General features: G+C 32.2%; 3 protein-coding genes and 1 pseudogene across 3 annotated transcripts; 1 reads left to right on the top strand and 3 right to left on the bottom strand.

Annotated features, from left to right (window-relative positions):
- The first annotated feature begins 2,699 nt into the window (after window positions 1–2,699).
- LOC145754760 (tetraspanin-7-like) lies at window positions 2,700–5,561 on the top strand. Its single transcript, XM_082570868.1, has 4 exons — window positions 2,700–2,935; window positions 4,357–4,483; window positions 4,596–4,749; window positions 4,903–5,561. The coding sequence occupies exons 1-4, from the start codon at window positions 2,816–2,818 to the stop codon at window positions 5,297–5,299; spliced, it is 798 nt and encodes a 265-aa protein (XP_082426994.1). The 5' UTR covers window positions 2,700–2,815; the 3' UTR covers window positions 5,300–5,561.
- A 395-nt stretch (window positions 5,562–5,956) lies between these two features.
- Window positions 5,957–8,668, bottom strand: LOC145754766 (small ribosomal subunit protein uS15). Its single transcript, XM_082570876.1, has 5 exons — window positions 8,601–8,668; window positions 7,783–7,831; window positions 7,160–7,273; window positions 6,674–6,808; window positions 5,957–6,133 (listed from the first exon to the last, which is right to left on the bottom strand). The coding sequence occupies exons 1-5, from the start codon at window positions 8,621–8,623 to the stop codon at window positions 5,999–6,001; spliced, it is 456 nt and encodes a 151-aa protein (XP_082427002.1). The 5' UTR covers window positions 8,624–8,668; the 3' UTR covers window positions 5,957–5,998.
- Window positions 8,669–11,212: 2,544 nt separating this feature from the next.
- Window positions 11,213–13,304, bottom strand: LOC145755735 (prostaglandin reductase 1-like; annotated as a pseudogene).
- Window positions 13,305–13,388: 84 nt separating this feature from the next.
- LOC145755567 (barrier-to-autointegration factor-like) lies at window positions 13,389–13,962 on the bottom strand. Its single transcript, XM_082571806.1, has 2 exons — window positions 13,813–13,962; window positions 13,389–13,630 (listed from the first exon to the last, which is right to left on the bottom strand). The coding sequence occupies exons 1-2, from the start codon at window positions 13,933–13,935 to the stop codon at window positions 13,442–13,444; spliced, it is 312 nt and encodes a 103-aa protein (XP_082427932.1). The 5' UTR covers window positions 13,936–13,962; the 3' UTR covers window positions 13,389–13,441.
- Window positions 13,963–14,877: the final 915 nt, after the last annotated feature.

Genomic DNA, 14,877 nt, shown 5'->3' with positions numbered 1-14,877 from the left:
GGTTTGGGGCAAACCAAAATTGAAAAAAAAATTACAATTTACAGAAATTATTTTTAGAAATTTTAAAAATATATGATTGACAGATAACTTAGTCACGTTTGCTTCAACTTAATCCAAGAAAATAAAAATTTAGGCAGCAAATGTTGCAGACAAATCTTGATAAATGCAGGAAATACAAAAGTCGTTAGCATTTCAAAAGAAATTAATTATAATTTCAAAAAAAAAAAGTTTAAACTTATTCTGATGACATTTAGCAACAAACTTTTGATCTAACAAAAATTTTAGATCAAAAGTTTACAGATACATTTTTTATGATAATAATTTGACAAGAAAAACTTGCGTCTTGGTATTATTTGAATGATGTAATAATATTTACTAATTAATTAAAAATAAATTCGTCGTCCCCTTCCTCACAATCCATAAACCCGTCGTTGATTCGCTTTATGTCAATGCATCGGCCATTAGGAGGACATTTTCCACTTTCCAAGATGCACCCGCACCTTGCTTGGCCAATCGCACACGGGCAACCCATTTCGTCACTGCCATCACTGCATTGGTCGATACCATCACATACTTGACTCCGTAATACGCATCCATTTACATCCCTAGTACACGTGATGTTATTTCGAGCGTAGCACGCACAGGGCAAATGAGTCGAACTCTGGCATTCGCAGCCTACCTCGTCGGACCAGTCGCCGCAGTCGTTAAAACCATCGCAGACTTTGGTACGCAGGTCTACACACCCGTACTTAGTACAAGTGATTTCGTCATTATTGGCGTAACACGCACAAGTAAAAGATTTAGGCGGACAGGTGCAGCCAACCTCATCGGTCCAATCCCCGCAGTCGTTTGTCTGGTCACAGCGCTGCTCAATGTCTATACACACGCCGGTGACCGGGCACTGAAATTGGTTGAACTCGTCACAGTCGCATATTTCGTCCGAGCTGTCTTCCTGGCAGTCTACAATCCCGTCGCACTGCCAGTCCGACCGTATAGCCGCTATTTCAACACAGTTGACTTGTGAGATGTTGTGGCAGTGACACCTGAACATATCTTCGTATGCGCAGAACAATTCGTCCGACCAATCGCCACAGTCATTTTCGCCGTCGCATCGGTAGTTACTGCTTACAATCTTTGGAAGCATGTTCTCGCCGTTTGGCCTTGTTCTCGCGGCGCACGAAAACAACGACTTGTGACAGCAATTTTTCTCGTCATTTCCGCTCGAGCATTGCTCAATTCCGTCGCAGAGCATCTCCGTAGGAATACATTGGTCGCATCCATCATCGCAACAAAACTCGTTGAATTCGCAACCGTTACATCCCAACTCGTCGCTGCCGTCTTTGCAGTCCTTATTTCCATCACACATATATTCTTCATAAACACACTCCTTTCCTCCATCGCACTGCCTGGTTTCGTGATCACATCCGCACTGGTACATCGAAGAAATCCTACAAGTACACCCGACTTCATCAGTACGGTCGGGGCAATCGTCACAGCCATTGCATCGGTCGCCACGGTCGACACAACCTGGACTGCTTTCCAGCGAAATACAATCCACGCCGTCTATGCAACCGCACTGGTATTCTGCTTGCTTGCAAGGACATAAAAGTTCGTCCGAACCGTCGGTACATTGTCTAACACCGTCACATAAATACTCTTCCGAAATGCAGCCTGCTCCTGTGGTGCAGTTTTTTTCTTGTAAAGAACAGCCACATTTGTATTGCCCTACGTCGCAAGAACATCCCACTTCGTCGCTACCGTCCTGGCAGTCGTTAAACCCGTCGCAAAGCCAGGTATCCGGAATGCATTTATCTTCCTGCAATGATCTTCCAAATATTTCTCGGGTTAACTTACAGCCGCATCGAAAGTTGTTTGGTCGTTCGCAGTTGTAGCCACTAAGCTTACAGAACACGCTACTCAATCCTTAATTAAATGTAAACAAATTGGTTTATATCTTCATTTGTCCTTATTAAATAAGCAAACTTACCTTGTCTAGTGTACAACATAGGCAGGCCGACAGCTGCGGCTACCAGCATAAATACAACAATTAAAGTTTTCATGCTTGTGGTAATACTCTGTTGAAAGTGAGGTCTTAGCTAACTGTTTAACTCTAACTAATAATGCTTATTGTACCAGACAATCCATTTAATATATACAGTAATTAATTATTTTCCATTAATCAAGTCGGGACTACATAACGTGTGTCACTCTTGTTCTATTTTTAACTTTAAAAATAACGTTTGCAATTTTTTTAAGAATTCTGCTGAAAACGGCAGCCAACTTTTAAATACCATTAGCGCCATTAGCGCCATTAGCGGGATCAGCAAAGGTAGAGTAAAACCCGATGCACTTACATAAAAAGTGGATGTGTTAGTTTTAAATTAGACTGTTGTTGTAAAATATATCATAAAGCGTATTTGCTTGCTTTTGTTGGGTTTTAGATAGCAAAGGGTTTTCATCAAAAAGGGGTTTCGCTTTTTAAGGAACCAGACCATCTTTGTAACATAATAAACAAACTAAAGTATTTTTTCGATACGACATTCACTCCGTCGGTTATTTTTATTTTCTATTAACACAGCCTTTGTTTTTGTAAAGGCAATCTTTGTAGAGTGGCGATAAAATGAAGTTCTCCTTTTTTTAAACCTGTACGCAATCAGACGGAACAGTTTTCTTAGAGCGCCTGTGGGTAACGGATGCTTGCGCAAAAAGGTTCAGTTAAGGTGGTAGTCTAAACAAATTCTAACGTCGTATTACTTACAGGTACATTTAAAGCCTTACTTAAAATTTTGATTTTAAAATTTACAATAATTTAAAAATGGCTTCTTCAGCAAAAGCTTACAGGGTTTTGTCTTGCCTGAAAATTTTCCTTCTGTGTTTTACGATATTTTTTCTTTGTACTGGAGTACTGTTCCTTGCAACTGGAATATATGCATGGGTAAGTACGAAAAAATTATTTGTTTAGGTAAGAAAATATATTTTTATAATTATTTTTCCGAGGGGACAAAAAGCTTAAATTTTTTTTTTGTAAAATGTATTTCTTCGTCAGATTTACAAATAAAGTTAAGGCCTATCTAGTGCTATTGCTTAAATATGTAGGTATATTGGGGTATAGAAAATACATCATGCGTTCTGTGTAACCTTGAATTACCCCCATTAAAAGATAAGGGTGCATTGTTTGTGCCCGGAACTGAAAAAGCCCAAATTTACGTTAAAGCATCAGTGGGTAAATTTGTGTTACTTGACCGGGCATAAAACAATATGTACAGTAAACGTTTTATTTATATATTGTTAAATAAAAAATACGGAACAAAACGGATATTTTTCTTTTTTTAATTCATATTTATTTAAAAATGAATCTGTTTACGAACGCTGGCCCAACGTATATCATGTTAACCACACTTCGTTATTGTGAAGTCTGGATCACATTTCCGTATCGCTTTTGTGTTATTCGATTCAACGATGTCGTAAAAATCTAGTGTATTGTAGCCTTGAATAAAGCACGCGGCGACCATATAAAAACACATTCGTCGTTGCCTATAATGTTACTAAGTAATACCCCCGGGATACGTACGCCGATTAGCGGCCTATCACATCGCGACATACCTTTATATACGCATTCTATAATGCCTTATGTACGTTTTACACTTAGGCTTAGCTGAACCGCGGGTTTGTTTAACGATTTGTTGCATAAGGCCCAAGGGATTTCAGGCGTCAATTGTATTCCTACGACCGGATGGTAATAACCGGTAAACTGTTAATCTGCGAAAAAAGTAATTTAATTATTAGCACATCAATTTGTTATGCATACCTTTGCCAAATTTAGTAAAGGTCTTTAGGTACCCGATGCTAGCCTACGTGCTATTTACAACAAAAATGAAATAGAGAAAAGTATTTTACGAATAATTGTCTATACACGTCATCTAATATTCGTTCACGAATAAATAATTCAAGGTATTATACACAAACTAATCGCGCGTCGCACTTTATCATTACACATTCTTAAAGTTTTGAAGATGAATAATCAGCCAATATCATGATATATCACAAAAATATTTATAGTTTGTATATCACAAAAAATATTTATAATTTGTAAGGTTTTACAGAAAAACGCATTAAATAAATCTTATATTTATATTAGGGAAGGTTTGGACGCGTTTTGTTGTAATATAATATTACAAATTACGTCACTCTAAGAATATTTCGCTTTTTTTAAATACGGGATTTTCTCAAATTTATTTTTATTTTTGGTGTTTAATTTTTGTAAGCCTTCTATGGGTATAACAAAATGGAACATGAACTTAAACTAAATGATTTTACCAACTTTTACATTATTCTGCGTTTTTTGTGTTTTTGTAGTTGGCCCTGAATCATTATGCCGACCTATCCCCAGATGTGAATTTATCAATGACTCCAGCAATTTTATGTGGAATAGGAGGAATTGTTATCATTTCGGGGTTATTTGGCGTCCTGTCCACATTTAAAAGTAAGTCTTTCTAGTCAGCTAGTCTTGGTAATGTTTTTGGTTGGCATAATCTTAATACTCAATTTTTTTAAGAGATTTTTACATTTACTTGAAGCTTTTGTTTTAACAACAGATAACAAATGTATGATTAACTGCTACTGCTTTCTTCTGGGCGTGGTCTTTCTATCAGAAATAGCTGGCGGTCTGTTATCGATTATATTCATGAATCAAGTGGAGGGTTCGTTTCGCAGAGGATTTATGCTTGCAGTTGAAAATTACAACCCAGCGTTAGTATTTTTTAAATTAACTTAGGTGCTATTTAGAAAGTTTTTCTGCTTAACTGTATTGAGCATGATCATTGTGATAAATACAGGTAACTTTAGTGGCAATTTTCTTAAGCCAAATTCAAAAGAATGCCTTCCAAATTTTCTTTAATTTAGTCAACTGAATCCTATCAATCAAGCCCAGATGGACTTACAATGCTGCGGATCAAACTCTTACGAAGATTGGCACAACACAACTTGGCAAAACCACCAATGCAAAGGCATGGCGTTAAACATTTCCGTTCCATCTAGCTGCTGTAAAGCAACAACCCCAGGATCGTCAAACGAAACCTCGACAGCAAAATCGACTTGTTTCTGTGGAGACACAAACGATTTAACTAACGTGAACAAGGAGGGCTGCGTAGAGGTATTGTTTGGATCAAGCGGGCAGACTCTCTATTACCTTATAGGTACAACTTTTGGACTGGCAACACTGCAACTTCTAGGCATGGTCTTAGCGTTGTGTATATATCGGCAGCTTCGCGTGATAAAAGATTCAAGAAGACATTATTAGTATTTCGCTTGGACTATATGAACAGTCCCTAAACTTAAATGCTGGTCATTTAATTCTAGCCGTGCAAAAATTGTAGTAAATGCTTTTAACTGGGCAAGATAGAGAAAAAATGTAGCAAATCGCTTTTACTTCGCAAGCCGGCCAATATAAAAATCAGGCTATCATTATAAATACCAATATTTATGAATATCGCTACTTATAAATAATTTATTCTGTGAAACGCTTTCTTGCCTTGGTCTCTAATAAAATGACTCTTATGTTATCAATGCTTTCGACTTACTTACTGGTTAGTAGAAGAGCCATATATATATATGATACCGGCCACAGCTAGTATTACGAATGTCCCATACATAACATTTCAATGCATTTTAACAAGTCACGTGGTACAGCCCACGTGATAGAAAGGTGTAAACACGTGACTAAATGCAGAAAACAACTTCAAGTAAATAAGAAAATGGCGGATTTGTTACAATATATCTAAATACAGTTCTCATAATAATCACTCACTGTAACTTTGAGGTGATGCTACTACTCTCATACTATGCAACAGAGTCAGAGTCTAACCATCTTATGCAATGTTCTTACCGAAGTCCAGAGGGGTTGGAAGTAAAAATACCCTTTAAAATTAAAAAAACAGACAACACAAACTGCAACTAGTCAGTGACAACAAGGAAAATAAGATTTTATTTTTTGTATTAATTAGGCGACCAGAGCAGAAGCGGTTGCACTCTCGTACTTCCAGTTTGGAGGCAAAACCCCACGGGACTTGTAATAACGACCCAGTCGGTGGATTCGGCTCTCGACCAAAATCAAACGGAACTTAGAATCTGTGTCCTAAATTAACCAGTAAAATTGTATTTATTAACACTGTTATATATCTTATTATGAAGCCCAATAACGGTATTGCTGCCATCATAGTTAAGAATAAATAATAAATATTCAGGTAATATTCCAACCAAGATATAGTTTTTTGATATAGTAGTAAAAAGTTTGCCTTGATAAAGACAAAATGACCCTGAGCATTATCACAACTAAGATATCAACAAATTATTTTGTTTAAAAAAAATATTAACAAATGTTATTATTGATAATGTTTTAGGTTTTTAGTAACACTGCTGCAACTTTGAGCATTGAGTTGCAATCCTAAACTAATTAATATTTGCACAAAGTAATATAAAACCACTCGCTAAGGGTAAACAAGCAGTTGCCAAATGTGCATTAACTTTGGTGTTACTGTAGTAAACAATAATCCAAGTAAAAAAAATAGATTGGATAATTTTATGAACATTACCATAAAAAACTACTTGAATCTGTTCTCAGTTACTTTTTTTTAATATTTCTACATCAGAAATAGTAACAAACACTTTTATTTACCTTTCGGTTTCTTTCCAAGTGCTTTCTCATGGCAACAGCCTTTTTAATGAGATGGTAAATATCTTCCGGAAGATCTGGGGCCAATCCCTTTGCTTTTAAAACTCGGAGGATCTGATTTCCAGTGACAAATCGAACCTAAAAAAATTTGACATGTAGTACTTAGATAAACATATGATAATAAAAACTGAGAAACATCGTAAATGATGGTTATGTAAGGATCTTAAATTTAAAAAACTATTTACAAACATAGAATTCATAATATAAAAGTTTATTAGTAAGTATTTAAAAAAGCGTTAGAAATTTTCAAATTTTTAATAGATAGCTTTAGCTTTCAGTGTAATAAAGTAATGATGGCGTTTTTATTTTAGTTTATTAGCTAGAAAGCCTACAAATATATAAAATAAATATAATGTTATAATAAAATACTTCAAGCGAGTATGTACAAAATTTTCAGTAAAAATCTTATAGGAAAACACAAAAATTTACCTGTGCAACACCGTGAGAATCTCTAAGAATGACTCCAATTTGTGAGGGACGAAGACCTTTCTTGGCAAGCTTGTAGATTTGTTCTTTGACATCATCACTGCTCAGTTTAAGCCACTTAAACACAAATCACGAATTTAATTTGGATATTTTTTTTTTTTTTTTTGTATATATATATCCTCGATGTGGGAAAGTCGAATGCCCGACTTAAACATAGAGTAACATTAGTTACTCCGACCCAGTCTCGAGTTGCCTGTGGCGGTTTGAAATATTATAGAGATTATAATTGCCCAGTAATTATGCTGCTGATTAAGTGCTGTCTCAGCAGGAGTTCACACCATTTATAGCACCTTACTCAAGGACGCTACAGCATGAGATCAATGGGGATTAAACCCACAACCTCATGATGGTGTAGCAAGTGTTCTTACCACTACACCATGCTGCCGGCTTATTAAACAATATGTTAAACATTTGTAATATTTTTTGAATAATATGTATATATTTAACTCTAAACTTTAATCTGTTGAAATTACACATCACATTTACATATGTGAAACTGGCTAGGCCCATGGTTTAGGTATATAGACAATAAAAATTTATATTTGTTGACATAATAATGTAAATACCGTGGGAACACTTCTTCTGTATGGCAAAGCAGATGCGGACAAACCCTTTCTGTTAAAAAATAAAAGTTTTAAGAATAGTTTGAAATTTAAAACTTTTTTCATAAAAACAATTTATTAAATTATGTATTTGTTTCGGGATTTTAGTAACACTGCTGCAACTTTGAGCAGTGAGTTGCAATCCTGAACTATTTAATATTCGCACAAAATAATATAAAACCACTTGCTATTATTAAAACAAGCAGTTGCCAAACGTGCATACAAAAACTAACGTTTTAAAATATTTATGCCTACTATTTACCGCACAGAAAGGTAGTATTTTTGGATCTCTATTAGTTTCGCGCGCCCTACATAAACAGGGTGTGTAACCGAAATACGGCACATGTAATTAAACAAAGAGGTTGCATAAATTAAACCCTTACCCTAACCCTCACATATTCAGTTTACCCATTAACACAACTGACTCGTAAAGCAGACTAAGTTATACTCATTAAAACATATTTTAACTAATTTTTAATGTCTGGTTGAACAATTGCCATACTTAGGTTATAACGCCTTGTTAAATTCGGGCGTGCGAAAGTAATAGAGATCCGTATTTTTTACAAATTAAAAGATCAGGCAGTCTGACATTTAGTCAGATGATTTCAAACTGTTCGGACTACCTGACAGTCAGACCGATAGTTTACATTTTTCAGCTATTATAACTCAATAACCAACAAAAACATCGGCAAATTTAAGTGGGTATACTTCAATTTGAAATTATACTGTTTAAAATAGTTTAAACTAACTGTTCTATACTTAAATTAAAAAAATATGATTACCCAGGTGCGTGCATGCGACCCATGATGCTTGTTAGGCGAAAAAGAACTTTGGGAACGAGATTTTTTCCAGAAATAAAAAAGAGTAGACACTTTTTTTTTAAGTAACCCAATAATTTTTAAGTAAAAAACAATTTTTTTATAATAATAAAAAGGTTTTTCTTTAATTTAAAAAAATACTTTTTTAGCAAAAACAATAGTTATAGTATCTTTTGCCTATTGTTTTTTAATAAGAAATAAATGTGTTGAAAAACATTAATTTAAACCTTAAAATTTTTAAAATAAGCTACACCAGTTTGATTTTTAAATATTATTATCGAGAATATCACCCCCTCTTTTTATGCCCTAAAATGCCCAAATTTTTTTTTTTATTTTATAATTTTTTTTACTGCAAGATGGTACACGAGAGTCTCTTTGTAATTTTATTTTTTGATAAAAACGTGATTATTAAGTTGTTAAAAACAGATTTAAAACGTTAAAATGGCTCACAGTAGACTGTAAGTGCATTTTTTGCAAAAAATGCTAAAATATTTTTTTTCATTTTTGGCAAAATTTAGCAAAAACACCAAGGCTATATATACCCTTGTAGAAAATGCCGAAAATCGCTGTTTTTGCGGGAAAAAGTAAGTCAACGAAATTCGACAAAAACTTAATTTTAAAGAAGTTTAATTGACTTAAATTAGATTAAAAAACTTTTTTTTACCCAAAATGCCAAAATTTTTTTTTTTATGTATTATTTCTTTTTTATAGCTATTTTTTTACTGCAAGATGGTGCACGAGAGTCGCTTTTTCACAAAGTTTATTTTTTAAAAAAAACGTGATTTTCAAATTGTTAAAAACAGGTTTAAAACGTTTGGATAGCTTATAGTAGACTGAAAGTGCTTTTTTTGCAAAAAAAATGCCAAAATATTTTTTTATTTTCGGCCAAATTTAGTAAAAACACCAAGAAAATACCCTTGTAGAAAACGTCGAAAATCACTGTTTTGAGGGGAGAAAGTAAGTCACCAAAAAGCGACCAAAACTTGATTTTAAAAACTATTTTTATAAGTTTTGTTTTTACCGCAGGATGCTGCACGAAAATTGTTTTTTTAAAGTGTTTTTGAAAAAAAAGATTTAAAATAATTTTTTTTACCTATGTGATAACATTTTTAAAGCAGAGTAATGCACGAGAGTCGTTTTGCAAAAACCGATTTTTAAAATTTGGTAAATTTAAAAGTTTACGTCTTAACAATCGTAAGTGCATATTAATACTTTGAATCAATTTTACATAAATATGCTCAAGAAACTAGTTAAACTGATATACTTGCTCTAAAGTTAGAAAATTTATAGTCTTAAACGACAGAATGCTTATGCGACCCACTTATCTTTATTTTGTTTTACCAACCACATACCTTAGTATAATAATCAGCTTGAAATAACAACCTTGTTTCAGTTTCAAATGTTGTTTTTTTTCTTTTTTGTTTGATAAAAATTCTTTTTGCTTGATAAAAATATTCCTCGAAGATTATTTAAAAAAGTTGTTTTGTTTTTTTTAATTATAAACGATAAGTAACTTTAAAATTTCATTAGTTGGTGGTTTAAATTTGCGAGATTAATCATTTTAATATTCCTTTTTTGTTTCTTTACTATATTCAAAGTATATTGTATAACACCGTGCACGCTCATTAAAGGCTTAAACCAAATAAAACAGTTTTAAAAAAATAAAATACTCTAGTTTGCCGATCAGCTCAAAACCTCAGGCCGAAAAACATTCATGTGAAAAATGTAAACAAACGTGTTTAAATTTTAGATATAAGATAAACAAATCAAATAATACAAATTTTATTTTACAACCTTTTTATTTTATTAAAACAATAAACGTATATTATAAAAATTGCAACATGCAAAAGAATAAGGCATGTTATACATATAAAGAAATACAAAATAAATTTTAAAATTTTTGGAATAAAAATTTTAAAATAAATCTATATGTTATATTGGAAGTGAAATAAAGCTGCTAAAAAACTTGCAACTTTTGTTTATGATAAATAGTTGCTTGTTTGCTATTTATTAGTTAGTTTAATTATTAAAATTTATTTAATTTAATAACTTATACAAACCTAATTTATTAATAACATACTCTGGAATATCATTTAAAAAAATTAAACAATTTTGCAGCATATTTTATTTATCAAATAAATCTAGTTATTGTTTACGTTTCGTTTGTTTTAAGTTTTTCAGCCTACCTAAGGCCTTTTTAAATTGACAACAACCTTTCCTATATTTTTGCCAATTAGCATTCCGATAAAAGCTTTAGGCAAATTTTCAAAACCCTCAGTTGAGGTCTCTAGCTCTTACATGAATTTAACCCTAAAAAAATTAAAACATTTTAGCATATTTTAAAGTTACACATTAAAGCTACAGCTTATTTACGACTATTTTTATAAATAAACATACTCGTATTGAATTGAAATACCTCCTTGATCCATGCGGCCATTTAAGTTATTCCTTCAGGTACTTCATTATGTCATCTATGAACACTAAATCCTTCCATTTTAGTTGCTTTTGCATAAATGATCTCTGTATAGTGGATGTTAAACAAAATATAGCTTAGACAACTAAAGACAAGTTAAAACCTAATAAATTTTTTTCGTGCTTAAACTAGGTAATATGCATAACTTGAAACCTTTTTCGGCAGAAGTCAAGTTATAACTACTTATATTTCCACAGCACGATATGCGACCAAAGGCATTCATTGCGGCTATAACGTTGGAAGACATTTGGCCACCTACCTGTAATAGAACAATTTGTGCTTACCGTCTAATAACACAAGTCAAGGTTTTCATCTCATGTTGTCAAAGTAACAGTCGATTCCGTTTGGTGCCATTCTCTTAATAGCATCAGGCCAAGATTTTTCAGTCTTGTAATTGAATGCGTCATCAAAGCCGATCGATTTTGCCCAGGCAACTTTTTCATTAGAACCGCATGAGCCAACTACTCTACAGCCCTTGGGTTACATAATAAATGGTCATTAAAAATAAAACAAACACTTTTTTTGTATTTATAACTCTAGATGTAAAACATGTTGTTATTAAATGTAAAAACAAAGTTTTTATGTTTTTTTTCGTATTTTTTTTTTGTTTTAACTTACTTTTATTTTGGCAATCTAACCAACTAAACTTCCAACTGCGCCGGCACATCCGGTCACCATCACCGTCTCCCCTTTTTTGGGCTCGCAGATTTTTAATAACCCAAAATAGGCAGTCATGCTACATGTACAATGAATGTTATTGACCTTAGTTCGTTCAATATATTTACAATAGTTAAAAACGCGTTACCCGTCAGCCTATAACCTAACATTTTTTTAGATTTATTCTGAAGTTTTTAGACATTTTTTCTTACCCTGGCATACCAAGTGCTCCAATAAAAGAAAAATCTTCTTTAAACTAATCAACTCGGCACCACAACTGATACGGAATCGAATCATTAAACTTGTTAATTGTCTTCAAACCACACTCGGTTACTACAAGGCTTCCCTTCGGAAATTTATCCAATTTACTATCCAATACTCTATAAAATGTAAAGTTTTTTTAGATAAACAAAGCTACAAAGTATACTTTACTTTATATAAAAATAGCTTTAGAAATCCACATAACTAGTATTACAATTTTGTAATATCTAAAATTCCTTGTGATTTAAAACATAAACAAAACCATCTTACCTAGCTACTTGAAATCCTATCATAATAGAGTTCGGTTTTACAGGAAAACTTCTGAAAGGCACAACTTTTATTTTAAAATGTAACTTTAGACAAAATAGGTTATATTATTTTGAAACGCTTCAAAAAAATTGAACAGTTTACTTTTAAAAATAATTACTTACCGATTAAATGGGTCTGGGCTTATACATATTGCTTCTGTTATGATTTCTTTAAAACAAAATACAAACAATAATTTACAGGTTATCGTTAAAGTTTGGTAATTACCTTTTTCTTATATGTAAGAATATTAGTAAGACTAGCAAAATAAAAATTCAAAAAACCTTCAATTCAGATATTTTACTATATTCGTCAGTCACATAGCTTAAATCAAATAGCCAAGTGTTGTACCTATGATGGTTTATGTTTTTAGTACACTGCTTGGTCCGCAATCACAAATCCAACATATTACTGAAGATATAAAAATAATTAAAAAAATATAAAAAATTCCAAATACCTCCTTCTTTTAAAGTTCTCGAGCTTTGACAAAAGGTAACGATTTCATGATTTCTTTCTGACAAACTTTTAAACCAATTAGACCACAAACTAACCTTCAAGTATACCTGCCTTGTATTTTGTAACTCGAACTTTTAAAAATAAGAAACTGTCTACAATTTTCTTTGATAAGAAAACTGTCCACAATTTTTTACTTAAAGATTCGTGTATAATTTATTGTGCTTACTAAAGCTTATCCTATAAAATAAAAATTAAGTGGTATAAATTTTAACTTCTTAATACATAATTAATACACCTTTATTTAATATTAACAGTTACAGCTGACAATACAACGCCCTCTTTACGTTTTAGTAGCAATAAATTTTGAATAAGTAGGATATTTTTTGTAGTTTGCTATATAAAGTTTTGCCAAAGCTGTAAGGCAACCAACTGACATGTATATAACCCTAACCCTAACCCATAACTCTATGTTATATCACCAAACTAAGTTTATTAGCTTATACCAGTATGATCATCGCTTACTTAAGACCTAAAACATAGCATAAATCAACACTCGTTTTATTAATTATAATATGCTAAAATACAGAGTAATGAAATGTAAGTTACGTTTATTAAAATAACATTAAAAAGGAAGTTAATCGATTCAATAACTTTATTTAATTTTACCAAGTTCTAAAGGGGTAACACAGTTAAACCTCGGAACAAAATTTATGCACCATTGTTTCAGTGCGCAGAACGCCGCAATAATATGGTTTCTCCGAGCTCCAAAACCTCTTAGAAAATTGGAAAATTTTTCATAGTTTCCATCAAATTCAATAAATACACCCAGAACACTCGAGGCCTGTATTAAAATACAAAGTTTAGGTTTGGACAGGTTTTTACGTTAAAAAATTGAAAAATAATTTAAGATTGCGGTCATAATACATATGACTTACTATTTCACATAATACATTTATGTGCTATGAAATATACGTACAAAAACGACTAGTTAAAAATGGCACTCATTATAAAATATATACTTACAAGTACATATCCTCTTCTTCTTAATTTGTCTCCTATAGCATTTCCAATGCCAGGTATTGCTGTTACATCTTTTCCTTCAATTGGCCGGTTGACAAAGTAGGAGGGTACTTTGCTGTTACTCATTTTACAAACCCAATTTTTATAATAAACAAGTACTGCTAACAAGATAACAATATTTTAAATAGCTATAGTTATTAGTTCTTACGCTTAACTTTCTAACAATAACTTAAAGCACATAAAATTACACAAAGACTTCAGTACTATATTCTTTGTTAAACAATCCATGAAGATATATGCCTGGACTGTTTTGTTACCAGTACGTTTTACAAAGCAATTTTTTAGATGTTATTTTTAGGGCAGATTTTAAAACTATTCAATGTAGTTTAAAAAAATATTTTTATTAACCTTGCCTTTCTTTTTCTTTTGTTTTTTTCAAGATTTTTTTGAAAGGCCTAAAACTACTAACAAAAAATATAAATTAAAAAAAATCTGAAGCAGCTAGAAAAAAATACATTTTTATAAAGTAATGTAAAATAAGTAATAGATCAAAAACAGGGTTAAACTACGCAATATATAAAGCTTTTTGTGAAGTTGTCGCGCTTCCCTCACAAAATTGATTATCCTGTGCTTTGTATAAGCGACTCAGGTAAACATAGTCACACAAAAAATACATTATAGCCAAAAAACAATAAACCCAAATTTTTTTAAAATTTAGACTTAAACATGTTCAACTTACGTTGTCGAAGTAACATTTAATTTTATTGTTGTCATTCACTTGATAACATTATCTTAAGATGGTCTTAAAATTGTTTACCATGTAAACCCAGCAAATACAAAAAGTTCCTATGCCTAAATACAGTAATTTACAATAAAACCAATCTAAAAAAATCTTAAAGGCCTTCGGCACTACAATAGTAATGTCATGAGATTTCCCATTTAAATGTACCAAAATTAATAAACCTGTTTGTTTGTCAAGTATCATTAATAACGGATTACTCGCAACAATATCCACATGACAGATTTTGTTAAAAAAAATATAAAATATTCATACAAAATTGATTAAAA

The sequence above is a fragment of the Corella eumyota genome, chromosome 6 (assembly GCF_963082875.1).
Source record: "Corella eumyota chromosome 6, kaCorEumy4.1, whole genome shotgun sequence".
In the NCBI taxonomy this organism is placed as follows: Eukaryota; Metazoa; Chordata; class Ascidiacea; order Phlebobranchia; family Corellidae; genus Corella; species Corella eumyota.
The sequence above is the reverse complement of the archived record's forward strand: the minus strand, read 5'-3'. Positions and strand labels throughout refer to the sequence as shown.

Coding starts and splice junctions, on each gene's coding strand:
- LOC145754760 (XM_082570868.1), top strand. CDS start 2,816: ATGGCTTCTTCAGCAAAAGCTTACAGGGTTTTGTCTTGCCTGAAAATT. Junction 4,484..4,595: donor CGTCCTGTCCACATTTAAAA/GTAAGTCTTTCT, acceptor TTTTAACAACAG/ATAACAAATGTATGATTAAC. Junction 4,750..4,902: donor GTTGAAAATTACAACCCAGC/GTTAGTATTTTT, acceptor TCTTTAATTTAG/TCAACTGAATCCTATCAATC.
- LOC145754766 (XM_082570876.1), bottom strand. CDS start 8,623: ATGGGTCGCATGCACGCACCTGG. Junction 6,809..7,159: donor ATTCTCACGGTGTTGCACAG/GTAAATTTTTGT, acceptor AAATTTTTTTAG/GTTCGATTTGTCACTGGAAA. Junction 6,134..6,673: donor ACTTGGAAAGAAACCGAAAG/GTAAATAAAAGT, acceptor TGGTTAATTTAG/GACACAGATTCTAAGTTCCG.
- LOC145755567 (XM_082571806.1), bottom strand. CDS start 13,935: ATGAGTAACAGCAAAGTACCCTCCTACTTTGTCAACCGGCCAATTGAA. Junction 13,631..13,812: donor GAAGAAGAGGATATGTACTT/GTAAGTATATAT, acceptor ATTTTAATACAG/GCCTCGAGTGTTCTGGGTGT.